Source organism: Lepidochelys olivacea (genome assembly GCF_965140295.1).
Source record: "Lepidochelys olivacea isolate rLepOli2 genome assembly, chromosome: 8".
NCBI classification, from domain to species: domain Eukaryota; kingdom Metazoa; phylum Chordata; order Testudines; family Cheloniidae; genus Lepidochelys; species Lepidochelys olivacea.
Genome location: NC_140418.1, coordinates 54,464,145 through 54,477,727, shown reverse-complemented (window position 1 = coordinate 54,477,727; position 13,583 = coordinate 54,464,145). Strand labels below are relative to the sequence as shown.

Genomic DNA, 13,583 nt, shown 5'->3' with positions numbered 1-13,583 from the left:
GTCTAAAACATCTGGTGTCTTGTCCAGCCCTTCCTGGGCAAGTTGCACCAGAAGGCTATCTGTAATAGACTATTTGTGATTGTCATTTCCTTTCTTTTAGAAGATTATCAACAGAAGAAGCCACAAGATGGGCAGATTCGTTTGACAGTCTCTTGTCCCATAAATGTGAGTAGAAGCTACATTCTACCTCCATCCTCTTTCACAAATATTTACTGTAGTTCAAATGTGAAGAATCGTATTAGATGGCACAAGGACCCTCAGTGGATCTCTGCATAACTGTCTGTCTATCTTAACCATCCATAATTAAGGAATCAGGGCAATATCACAAGAACATGCTGGGAGGGAGTGTGTACTATAACACTAACATACACTGTGGCTGAAATTTTCAAACTCGCCTGGGGGATCTGGCTGCCCAGTTCCCATTAATGTTAATGGGAAATCCAGTGGGCATTCAATTCCCCTATGTGACTTTGAACATTCCAGCATATAGCTTTGCTCATTACAAAAATGACATATTTTAGTTGTTACATGGTATAACCTATAGTTAAACATACAAGTGTGAATGTTCTACAAACACAAACCATACTGAACGATGTAATCATCACACTTCATACCACTAAACTGATCAATCATTCCAATTCTGTTTATAAAAATATTATTCTGCTCCACCAACGCATCCTGCTGGGAAGCTATGGAATTCTGATATCGTGGAACGGAACCTGGGACTGCCTCCTTTCACAATCTTTTCTACACCTTTAACAAATTAGCGGTGTATATCCAATAGCATTTTTCCATTACAGCATGAAACAAGGGGGCAAACTGAGATTGTGTGAGCAGTGTAAACTAAGAGGGGTGAGAGTGTGTGGTGAAGGCTTATATTTTCAGGAGGGAACGGGCTGGACTCCTTAAGTGTTTAGACTGACCTTTTTTTTTTCCCCCTGAACCCCATTGAAACCCCAGTGTTTTTGGTTGGGAATTAATTGATGACTGTAAACTGCTTTGAGATCCATGGATGAAAAGATGCTGTATTATTTCACCAACAATAATTCACTGAGCATATCATTTTTGCAGCTAGGGGAAAATATTCAACTTTTTAAAACCTCTTTTTTGGTCAAAACCCAAAATATCATGGAAAACTTTTGTCAATATCCAATTTTTTTTTTGCCCAGCTCTAATATTGTCATAGTCCTATGTTACCCCTGAGCATAAGTTAGGACATTAAGAAAGGTAAGGCATGTAGTATACAAGAGTATGCTTCTGTTACAAAAGCTAAGTAGATAAGATTATATGTGATGAAATTATAGAAATAGTTTCCCTTTTAGCTGGTTGATGTGGCTCCAGCCTTAGAACATCATACAGTGGGTACCATAAAAATGTCAGCATTTTTAGCAGCTACCGCACAGGGCTTGCTGAGACACCAGCTTTCTCCCATATCTAGAATAGGAAGTCATTGTGGTAACTATATGGTGTGTGATGACAAAAGCGGAGTTTCTAATAATGGCCCTGTAGAGTTACCCAGTGAACAGTGAAATATCAGTAATTTAATAACCCCCCTTACCATGGAATACTCTACATTCTGTTTTGTACCAGAAGCCTCTGGAATTGCAAATGTGAGGGTCAAAACCTGCTCTCAGTTAAACTGATACAAATTTGAAGTAACTCCATTGACGTCAACTGCGTTACTCTAGAATTACACCAATGTAAACAAGAGCAGTGCTTGGCCCACAGACCTTTGAGTGAAAGGGATTATCTTGTGGTAACCATAGTAGGTATTTTCATTTTCATAACTACATTACATTAAAAGGCAATGGAACTGCCTAAGATTCATTGTGGAAGCAGAACAAAGCATGAGTTATCTGCATTCCCCCCCCCGCATTAAGTAGCACGCATGAACAAACATTGTCTTAAGGTCAGAGAGATAAAGAAGTCTTGTGTCTACTCTAGCATTTCTGTGTGACTGTCCCTAGTGAACATTTTCAGCTAAGCGCCTACAGCTAGTGGCAAAAAAGGAGAGAACTATATCAAATTTCCTTATGACTGCCCGTGTGAACAGTGTTTGCTAGCGTAATATCAGCTCATGCTCTGGGGCATATGATCACCAGCTGGGCTCAGAAATAAATTTTCTCTTTGCTTTATAGTGTTATGCAGGTATCACATTATCTCTGAAGCATCTGGCATAGATCATTGCTTCACTAGATAGACCACTGGTCTGTTCTGGAATGGAAACTCCTGGGTAAATTTCAGAGGGGTTAAGAATTAGTTATGGTTTGCTAATTCACTTGGAATAACGTTGTTGACTCACAATTTTCACCTGCCACAGTCAAAGTTAAACCTGGAATGAGGTTTTGGGCCTCTTCAGACCAAACAATTCCTTGATGTAATGGCGTGTTATGGCATAGACAGTGCTCAGGAATTGAATGACAGAGGGGAGCCAACTCCAAGCTGTCCCTCCAGGGATATACTGGAAGGAAGCAGAGAGGTATTTTTCAGATCAAAGGGAGGAATTAAATGTTACTAAAATGATACAATCTTGAGACCCTCATAACAATTCAATGAGTATTGCCAAGGTAAGGAGGTCGACACTGTACCTAGAGAGTCAGTATTCTTTTTTGGAACTTCTGAACCTCTTGTTGCCACATACAATGAGACTACAAAGAGGCTGCAGGTGGAGACATTCCAAAAAGGCCTCTAACAGAGCATCATGCAGTCTCTATGCGTAATATCAGCTCATTTACCTTTGTAAAATAGCAACTGAAGTATGAGAGGCTGCTGCTTGAATTGCTTTAGTGAACTTTATAGTAACATTTAATCTCTACATAATACTTTCAGGAGAGGGTCTCTTGAGTGGAGTCTAGGACCTTAGTTAAAAGGTGCTATGTTTCCAATAAAATCTGGTTCCAGAATGATACCAGAACTTAAGGAGATCCATTGCGCTCGCTCTCTCCTACCCCTCCCCAACAATCTCTACTCAGAACCCCTCTCTTTGGGGGCTCTCTGATCGCAATCTTGACCAGGGATCATGTTATTTTCTTAAATAATATGCAGCGTTCTCATTCTGGACGTGATTCATCTTTGCACCAGCATGGAGGCTAGCTGAGGGACTGAGGGGAAGTTGGCTTGTGCTTTTCCTATCCTGGGGTTGCTGCCATGCAGCCCTCCAGTGCAGGTTAGGGCAGCCCTTACCTTCTGTCCTGGCCGCCATGGCCCCTATGGGACTTGCAGCATCTTAGGAAAAGCCACAGCATTGAAACACTGAGCCATACCCCCACCTGCCCTGTATTCCTGCACCGGGGGCTCTTGTGGGGTCATGGGGCTGTAGAACCAGTGGGGTCACCTCTGTGCTTGTTGGGGAGTTCAACTGCACCAGGGGTATTCCTGGCAGGGAAGAGAGCTTCTGGCTGCTCGGAAGCCCTTTTAGGCCAGCTATGCTGTTACAAAGGGGTCATAGGTCACCAGTGAATTAGTTCCATGTCTCTAGGGTCTCCCAGGATGGGCAATGCCCTACTGGATAAAGGAAATGGAATGATTCCAACTGTCTAATCTGCAGATCATATAAAAAGACATCAGCATTGACACTGGAACGTGATCAGGAACAAGGGAGGCAGCACAACTCATGTGCTTCTAATCATACACAGCTCTGCAGCAGGCATCTGTCTTTAGCATTAGTCTGGGGATTTAGCACATGACTCCACCTCCATCATTCTAACACTGTTTTAAAGGAACTGCTGCCAACCGGTTAAGAGTGGCTGAAGTCTTAATTCTGTTGATACTTTCAGGTAAACAACTTAATGCGGCGTATCTACCTGCTGGAGATGCAGAGCAGTTCAGAAGCACAGGATTAGCCAGCCAGCTCCCCTTTTGCAGCAAGTGCTCTCTCTTCCCATCACAGAAAAACCTCAAAACATAATACACAAATATTCCCTTGGCTTGGGGCTGCACTGGCCCAGGGAACAACCTTCTCCCAGGCAGTCTCTACCTTCTCAAGCCAGGAGCAACTGCTCCTATGGCTCTGCCCTGGAGCACCTGAGTTGCTATTAACTCCTTGTTTGCCAGGGACAGGACAGAGAGCTCTGCATAGTGCACAATAATGTCAAATTTTCATTTTCTAAAAGCAAGTAGTGAGGAGAAAACCTCAGGGAAGTTCGGTAGCATAGGAAGGGGATTCTGTAGTCAATGCGACGTGCTTTTAGTACATTTACCAGGAAGTGACTTTAATGTGCTGTTTTTGGACATTTTTTTCCCAGTTCATGCCATTAAGGTTAATGATGACTCCCATGAGACGGGAGCTTGGTCTGGCCTGGAGAGTGTGTGTTCAGTAAGTGACAGAAGAGTAGCCTCTCTCTGTATCTCATGCCCAGGAGACATGGTCTGGCCAGCCAGATGGAGATTCCTTTTGACAGTATGCCAGCGGAGATGCAAGCAATGGCGCATCTTGTTCTGCATCTCTCACGGGGCTGGACACGTGGCTTGTCATTTGTCCAATATCCACCAGGACAAACTGTCCTTAAACCCTCAATCTGTTTTCAACAAAGAGACATGGAAAAACCTTCATGTATGTTTCCTTTTTAGTTTTGTGACAGTTATTTTTCCCTCCTCCGTACTGTGTGATCTCTGTGCTCTTCTGACATATTATCCTTTTTCTGCCTTTTCTTGATCACTCTTTGCCCTTCTTCCCATAGATTCCCATCTCCTTCTGGCTCTTTTTGAGCTAGGACAGCACTGTACCTGCTTTGTGCTACTGACATGAGTCTAAAATTCATCAAAGCAATTACTAGGATAAGAAATGTTCCTGTACCCTCACCTCATTCAGCGTCAACAGGGCAGTATTTAGACCCCTAAGTGTCTAAATTCCTTTTGAAAAATGAAACATAGGCATTGCAGTGCTAAGTGCAGAAACACCTGAATATCTTTAAAAATCTCAACCTATGCCTTTGTTTCCTAGGTTAAGTGCCAATCACATCTATGGCATGAAATACAAACATTACATAAATAATCATTAATCTTCGCGTTCCAGCATTGGCTAGACTCCTGGCGATTAGGCTGTCTGCCTGAATGATTTAAGCCTTTAGTCTTGGATCATCTCAAGATGTTGAGGCCTTCCTTAGTTGCCACTCATCATTCACTAGCCTGCAGAGCTCCTTCCTTTCAACCCTTATTGCTCTAGTCAATCTACTCTCCACGTTCTAAGGGAATGAACACAACGTTGGTTGTGAGGAACTCTTTGAGTTCTAACTACAGCTCTGTTACTGACCTTGGGAAAATTTATGAACGTGCCTGCTTTACTGCCCCCATCTACACAAGGACAGTAATAATACTTATCTAGTTCACAGATGAACTGTGGGGATGCATTAATGTTTGTACAGCACTGTAAATCAGTGACATAAGTGCCAAATATGATAATTACTTAAAGCATATAGGGCTAGATTATAGTTTCATAGGTTAGATTATACTTTTAGGCACATCCCTGTGTTGGGAGCACAGGGGGAGCCTTAGCACCCCAGGAGGATCTCGGAAAAAGATAATTGTCTGGGAAATAAGTATACTTAGCACAATCCCTCCCCAAGATCCGCGGTGCGCCTTACAGCTCTAGGGATCAGCATGAAGGTGGAGCAGGTACACAGGGACATAAACTGAAGTCCTTAGTGAGGCTGAGGCTAAACTCCCACTGAAGTCAATGGGAATCATGGCCGAATGAGACGTGAGTAAAACCCAAGTAATGACTTTGGGACCTGGCTTGTGTTCACAGGGTAAGAGTGAAAGGAGAATGGACTAGCCTTTCGCTGCTCTGCTCCTGGGTCATTCGTAGGATTTATGGGGCCCTACACAGTATTATTAAACTGGTGCCCCTATGCTGGCACAACTGGTGCCCCTACGCTAGCGCATTTGGCTCTGTGAATACTGGTGCCCCTATACTGCCCCATCTCAGTGCAACTGGTGCCCCAATGCTGGTGCATTTGGCTCTATGAATCCAGCCCCTGCCTTCTGCCTAGGAAGGAGGCTGCAGCGCATGCTGGATGTGGGGGAATCGACCCGCTCTTACCTGCTGTCCCCGTCATAGGTGCGGACTCCGTGTGTGGGTGCTCCGGGGCTGGAGCTCCCACGGAGAAAATTTAGTGGGTGCAGAGCACCCACCAGCACCAAGCTCCCCTCCTTCCCCCTGCCATGCCTCTTGCGTGCCAGCGGCCCCCTGCTTACCAACTCCTCCCCCTCCCTCCCAGTGCTTCCTGAGTGCCGCGAACAGCTGATTTATGGCGTTCAAGCTCCGGGAGGGATGGGGGGGAGTGGGGACGGGGCACACTCAGGGGACAAGATGGGGTGGGGGTGGGGCCTGGAGCAGAAGGGTGGTGTCGAGTACCCCCTGGCAAGATGAGAAGTCGGTACCTATGGTCACAGTGGTGCTCCAAATTTCCGGGTGCCCTACGCAGCCGCATATGCTGGTTATGCCTAAGGACAGCCCTGCTTTGCTCTCACAGACTTGCAAATTCCTTCCAGATCTGGTCCTCTTATGGGCTTTGATGCTCTCCCCCATTAGAGGAATTCTTTGCAGTGTCTTCATTAGGTCTGCTCCAACAGTAATCGCTTCCCCATTTGGTTTCAGGTAATCCCTACACCCAAAGCTTTTTGGAGTCAGATGCCTGAATAAGTATACTAGAACTATTTTAAAGGATCATGCCCCTAAATAAGTACACCTATACCTTCTTAAAGTGCCATGTCCTTGGAGATGGTGGTCTGTATATTCTAAGGATGCACTGTGCTGTGCCATCTGAAGACTCCCAGTGCTGTTCTTTTTTCTTCACTTTATCTTTGATATGTAGTTTATATATCACACTTCCTAGCTTCCGTGCTTCTTTAATTGATACTTCAGTAGGTGACTCAGTAGATGATGGTTTTCTGTTCAAGTCAGTACTGAACCTGACATAGTCCTGGGGATACTGTGCTGCCAGAGTCCCCTCATTTGGGTGAGAAGTGCTTTGAAACAAAGATATTGACCTCCTTTGGTAAGTAACGCTTCCATGATTCTCTTCATGAGTGTGCAGGTCTTAAACTCAGCATGGAGGCCAAGGTCCGACTCAGGAAACAACATTCTATAGACCTAAATCCACCCTGGCACTTCTGTTAGTTCCAGTGCTCTTCTCCAATTCCCTTCTTCCCTTCCTACCCTAAGCTGCAGGGCAGCATTACAGTGTGGAAGCTGTCTTACAGTGCACAGTAATCTGTTGTTCACTCTCACAGGCTGTGCCCTCACAACCCCTCAATGCCAACTGGCAAAGGGTTCAGTGTTCAGCAACTCCTATCATGTCTGACACACTCACTACATGGAACAAAATTGCTGCCATGGTTTTTATCGATAAAGACTGTTGTGTGAGGTATCCAGTGAAAGCTTATATCATAGTGGTCATCATAAGCATTAAGAGATGTATGTATGGTCACTGTGCAAGGAGTTACGTGTACCTACTAAAGTAGGTGTTAAATTATGTAACCAGGACGAGTTGACAAATAGTTTTTTTTCCAGACAGGAGAGAATATGTACATCTCTCTGTCACATGTAAATTAAGCCAAAACAATGGAAACCATATTCGCATGTGAAATCAACAGGAAAGACACGTTGATGGTGGAGATATGAAACAAACAGGGGGAACACAAACTAGCAACAGGGGAGAAGAGGCTTGTATGGGAGTGCACTTCAAAGATTGGCTGGCCTAAAAGAGGAGGGGGAAAGGATGCCTTTCTTATCCTTCACTGAGGAGCTAAAAGGACCGCACTTCTTGTATCCATAAAATTTGGATCCTGGCCATATTGGGCTAGTGATGCTGGGAGGCCTTAGGTGAGAAATTGCTTAGACAAGGATTTTAGCCAGTTCGAGTTAAGCTTAGACTCTAAGAAGCATGTTTTATACGTAAGCCTTTTTTTATTATCCTTGCTCACTTGATCTTCATCTAAATCTTTGTAAATAAAGGTATGTGTCACAGGGCTGAGCTGTCCTAAAGAATTTGATCCTGAGTGGTTCCAGCCAAGCTGTGTGTACTCTGTCCCGTTAGGGACAGCTCACCTGGCGGTTTCTGAGTGCGCCCAATGACAGGAGCTAGATACTGCAGAGGGGGATGCTAGAGACCTAGAAGTTGGTGCTTGTCTATGAAACCAACAGCCTCTGGCCAAAGAGCTGAGTTATCAGACAACACGGCTTCACGCTAAGGGCAGGTGGTGGTGAGGTGCCTCACAACTCTGAGTACCCATGGGGAGAGTGACAGAGGCATACCTTATATCGGCCACACAGTGAGAGAATGTAAGTGGTGGAAATCAGCCAGAAGCGGAAGGAAAAAGGGAGATGGAGCAGGGCTGCCCTAGGTTTTGAAGTCCCTCCCAAGAAAGTCCTCTGATGATCCCTCCTCCATCACCTCCAGCCTCCCAAACAACTCAGAATGATCCTAGCTGACTGATCTAAAAAGAAGGGCTTTCTCCACATACAGAGAGCTCATGCATGGGGGAGGCAGAAGCCTGTGGGAAGTCAGGAGGGGGATCAGCTCTTATGAGTGAGTGCAAGTTAGCAGTGGGACTTCATACAGCAAGGGGGCCCCTTGGTTTGAAGTCTCTCCTGCATAAGGCCATGAGAAACAGAGAGGATGGCAACAAAGAGAGAAGAAGGAATAGACAGAAGAGAGAGGGAGTGCGGGGAGGAGAGCAGAAGGAAAGACGGGGAGAGAGGGTGAAAAGAAGGAAAGTGAAGAGGGTGGGAGAAAATAACAGGGACAGAATGAAAAAAGGGGGTTAGCAAGAGACCTGCAGGAGAGGGAGGGCGAGGAAGTTTATGGAGAGGAGAGAAAATGGGGGGAGAGGAAATAGAAGGGAAGGAGACAGAGTACAAACAGGAAGAGAAAAATGTCCACTACTCATATCCAACCTCTTTCTATATTTATTTAGAAATGAAACGCCACTGACTAAAGTCAGAGCAAGAGGAGAGAACTGTGCAGAGACCCTCTGGTTCCAGCTGCTGCCCCAGGCAGCTCTCTGGAGCAGGGTTGAAGCAAAGGTCTTTCATGCTGCATCAATCATGAGAAAGCCTTTCCTTTTACCAGACATTATGCTCTGTTCATCACGTCCCCTGGCAAGGCTTCTGTTTTTGGAGAGTGACCCCTGTGTCAATGCTAAGGATGTCAAAAAGCAGAGAGAGAATCAAGACCAGAAAAGAGGGGCAGGGTGTCTAGAAGCATATTGCAAAGCTCTTTATCGTCGTTGTAAAAAGCTTCAGCAAGGTATCCACTAACCAACTATGGAATGTTTAAGGGCAAACATTACAGGAACCAGCTACATACAAAGAGCCTTATGGCACCAGGATCTGCTGTTTTTTTCCCTTCAAACGTCTGTTTCCTCCAAACTCTCTGCTATCCCATACTGCCGAATAGATTCCCTAATCTGTTCCTGAGTTTTCACCTTCCCACTGAGACCCTACCTCCCCAGGAAAGACACTGGGTACTAGATTTTGAAGAGGGCACACGTTGTGTGCCACCTTCTTGCCTCCAGCATTTTGGGGTCAGCCGGGGAGTGGAGCAAGCATTGGTGTAAGCTAGAGCAGCCTCAGCAGCATCTCTATCTCAAGATGCCTACAACATCATGTTATGAAGCCATCGAGCAGCTCACAACAGCCTGAGTGCAGTGCGTTCCTGATACACCTCCTGCCCCGGCCATATCTCTGGCATGTCCCTGCACAGTTGGCTTGGAGAGGGGCTAATGTCTCCCTCAGGCACCTGGAGCTGTAGAGTCCATTGTATCCAAATCACAACATTCAGTTTCAGCAGCACTGCTGTGAGCACAACAAAAGCCCTTGTTTTGCAGCTGGCACAGCACCTTGCTGAGACCACATTTCCCCCTCTCTTTAGGCAGTAAGAAGACTAAAAAATGATACTCCAAAGAGTTGATGTGATACAGCTGTAGCTGAGCATCTCATCCCTGTGTCCCCTTTCTGTCCATAATCTCACATTAGCTATTTAAAAGCAAGCAGGAAGAGGCACTTTCACCCCAGCTCCCATAAAACCATTCTCAGTTGCTTGTGGGGAATGCATGCGAGGTTACTGGAAGGCGTAAGGCACTTAGATGAGACATTCAAGAGGGGAGAGGGAGCTGACGGAACCATTCTGTGTCCCAGTGGCGGCAATGGTTGTCAGCTGGCTGGTTTTTAACCAGCCTGGACAGTTTTTGTACTGCCTTGCCAGTGAAAAGATTTAACGTGTGGGGTTTTTTCCCCCACTTGGGACCAACCTTCCCTGAAAGCTGTGCACATGCATGTCCACACAGTGATTTTGTAACTACGATGCATGCCACATGGCTGGGAGAGCGGCTGCCATCTGGGTGTGTGCCACGTCTTCAAGCTGCTGAAACCGCAGTGGCTCCTCCCAACACTGGGGTCTAGGAAGGGGGACAGAACATAAGAACGGCCATATTGGGTCAGACCATTGGTCCATCTAGCCCAATAGCCTGTCTTCTGCCCGTGCCAAATGCAAGTTGTCACAAAAACACCTGAGACCCGAGTCTTGCCAGGAGTGGAGTGGTTGAGGCAGGGGCTTCTGGATAGGGGGCAGCAGGAGGGCTCCCTTACGGGCTGATGTGGGGGTGGGGTTCTGCATCTCAGAGATGGCAACCCCAGTGTCTCCTGGATTCTGGCTAGGGGAGGGGAGGCCAGGAGCAGGGTTTCTCTTTTTCCCCTGCCATGGGGGGGGGGAGGGGGGAGCTGGAGGCAGCAGACTGTCACTTTTCATCTCTGCCCATTGGAAGTGGGGAGGAAGGGCAGGGGATTGATCTTTCTGGGAAAGAAAAGAGTCAGAAAGGAAGCTCCCGTCTGGTACTGGTGCAGGAAGGATTAGAACCCCATCATATCCCCAGCCAAGCACCAGCCCCTCCTGCTGCTCCCACTTTAGATTATTGTGCCTGAGAAGTTCTTATTTCATCAGCCCAGGAAGAGGCAGGAGGAAGGGGAGCTCTAGGGGAGCTTAGCTCCCAAACTCAGGGCAGGGAGAGTAGGAGGGACATTCCGTCAGTTTCCCCAAGACCACTTCTTTCCCCTCACTGACTGCATTCCCTGTCCCATCCCACAAATGTTTTTAGACACAAACTTGGAATGTGGTAATGTTGGTCAAGAAGGATTCCTGTCATAAAAATTCTTATATGGCCCTACCTTACAGGAAAGTTCTGAAAGGGTAAAATTCAGCTCTGCCATAAGTGAGTGGAACGCTCATTGATTTCAATTCTGCTTGTTCCAGACCCGAATTGGTTGGATCCCACATGCAGAGAAAATAAATGCAGTGGCTGTGTCTACATGTGCCCCTTTTTATAAATATACCTAGGCACAGAAATCAGAACGCTCCAATTTCCTAGCCAAATTTTCATAATCATAACTTGTAACCTGAGCTAGCCAGAAACGTTATCTAAGTCTCACAATTGCTAAACACTAAAAGAGATAAGAGCACTTTGACCACCTAGCTAGAGAGAGGTGGTAACCCCTCAGTGTTCCTTCCTTTTTCTTTTTATTGTAGTTGTTATGGTTAGAAATTCTAAGATACTTCCTATGTACAAATAAGAGTTAAAAACGTGTCAAGGTAATAAATCAAAGTAATGAAAAGCCTAGATGTAAAAGGAGACAAGTTCACAAATGATATATTTTATAAACTTTTTACCGAGTGACAACTGTATTTTACAAAGTGAGGCATTAACAATTGTATGGCAAGCAGAATGTATAACTTGAGCCTAGGAATTTCAAAGTACCCTATAGGAGTTAGGCTCTCAAATCCCACTGAAATCCCTTTGAAATTCTGCCTACATTCCTAGCAAAATACTGATTAAAAAACAGCACAGGAGGGGGTTCCTTTAACCACATGGGAACCTCATGTAACTGTGTAACCTGTGGAGGACAGTAATTGAGCTTGCTGTAGAAAAAACACATGATCAACAGTTAAGTCTCTTTGTGCCAATGGCAGAGATTTTGAAACAAATAGGGATTGTATTTGTTGGGAATAGTGAATAGTGGGATATACAGTAAAGAGGTCTTACCTGGTCTGAAGTTGCTTCCCTTTTTCCATAAATCCAATGTTTCCCCCTTGTAGATGGGGTGGCTACATTCCGCGCCTTCCTGAAGACAGAGTTCAGCGAGGAGAATCTGGAGTTCTGGCTGGCCTGTGAGGAGTTCAAAAAGACCCGGTCGACAACCAAACTGGCATCCAAAGCCCACAGGATCTTTGAAGAATTCATTGATGTGCAAGCTCCTCGAGAGGTTGGTAGGCATACACACTCTGGTGGGATTAATCTGAGAGACAGGTATTGCAGGGAAACTCACTTGGCAAGGGGAAGGAAAGGAGGGTTGGGTACATCATGTTTGCCACATCTCTCTCCATTACCAGTGACTCATATCCCCAGTGCTGGGATTTTGTACTCTTCAGGGGACCACTGCAGAGGTAATGAGCCGATCAATGATTTCACTGGCTACTGTTGGCCAGTGTGTCTGGATATTTGAGTTACTGCAGCCTGCATCCCAAAGCGTCCAGTGGGGAACCTCTGCAAATCAACAGATAGAGACATCACTCCTTCATTCTTTCACAAGTATCAAAATTATTGCCTTATAGGTCCCCAAAACTGCCTTCAACAACACTCCCAGCAACTGCTCTAACCTGTTGAATCTCCAAGAGTTAGGGAGTATGTGGCAATCTAGGCCCTACACCCCTCTGAATCTGTATTATTCAGCATTGTTATAATTGCTGAAAGTTACGAGCAATAGCACACTGTGCTGAATAGAAAGTGTAGCCACAATTTAGAGTTTGGACTTGTGAATTCTCCTTTAACATAGTCACAGTTTATGATGTTATATCCTGCATTGTGATGTCATATTGCTTATTCAGAGAGGGCCTGCTTACAGATTCCTCTAGTGAATGTGTACCCGATTTCCAAGAGGGCTTCCAGCGGGGAAAACCTCAGACTTTACCCACAACTTGTGACTTGCTAATATTGGTAATCTGGGGCCTCTGATGGGGCACATGCCCATCCCCCTGGTGGAAAGGCTAACGAGCATTCCTGCAATCAGGGACTGTCAATTAGGTGCACCAGCAGAACATGCTACGCCTGTAGAAGTGGGGCTTAAAAGGGTGATCCTGGCCAAGGGGGGAGTTTTTCCAGGAACAAGGAAGCTTCTAGGGCATGCTAGTGAGCTCCAGCAACAAGGGAAATTGAGCCTTAGGCAGCTGCTAACATTTTCCTTCAAGCCCCACCCCATTTGAGGCAGATAGACACTACAATCTTGGTATAAGCAAAAGGCCATGAACTGTGATAAGTCCTGGGAAGTGCACCCAGGGGCTAGAGTCAAGGAGACTATAAATTGGATGCTGAAAAGACCCTGGGAGTGAGCTGAGCTTCTGCTGGGAACAATAAGATTGCCCAGGAGTCGGGGCTCCTGGTGGGGACCCAGGGGCAAGAGACTCAAAGGTACTTTGGCTCAAGCCCAAGCTGAGATTTGGCTGACTACAGGGCCAAATTGAATTCCCACAGGAGTCAATGGCAGTCTTTCTGATTATGTCAACTGGAGTGGGAGGTGATCCAGCATCCTG

The 13,583-nt window shown here is 45.8% G+C and overlaps 1 protein-coding gene across 3 annotated transcripts in view; it reads left to right on the top strand.

Annotated features, from left to right (window-relative positions):
- The window catches only part of RGS8 (regulator of G protein signaling 8), a 31,051-nt gene that overhangs the window by 13,643 nt on the left and 3,825 nt on the right, over positions 1 to 13,583 (top strand). For 2 of the 3 annotated variants that reach the window (XM_084637501.1, XM_084637503.1), the window contains 2 exons: positions 101 to 165; positions 12,093 to 12,259. In XM_084637501.1, the coding sequence (XP_084493627.1) occupies positions 101 to 165; positions 12,093 to 12,259 (232 nt within the window). The remainder of the gene's footprint in view (positions 1 to 100; positions 166 to 12,092; positions 12,260 to 13,583) is intronic. The other variant, XM_084637502.1, reaches the window with a different exon arrangement.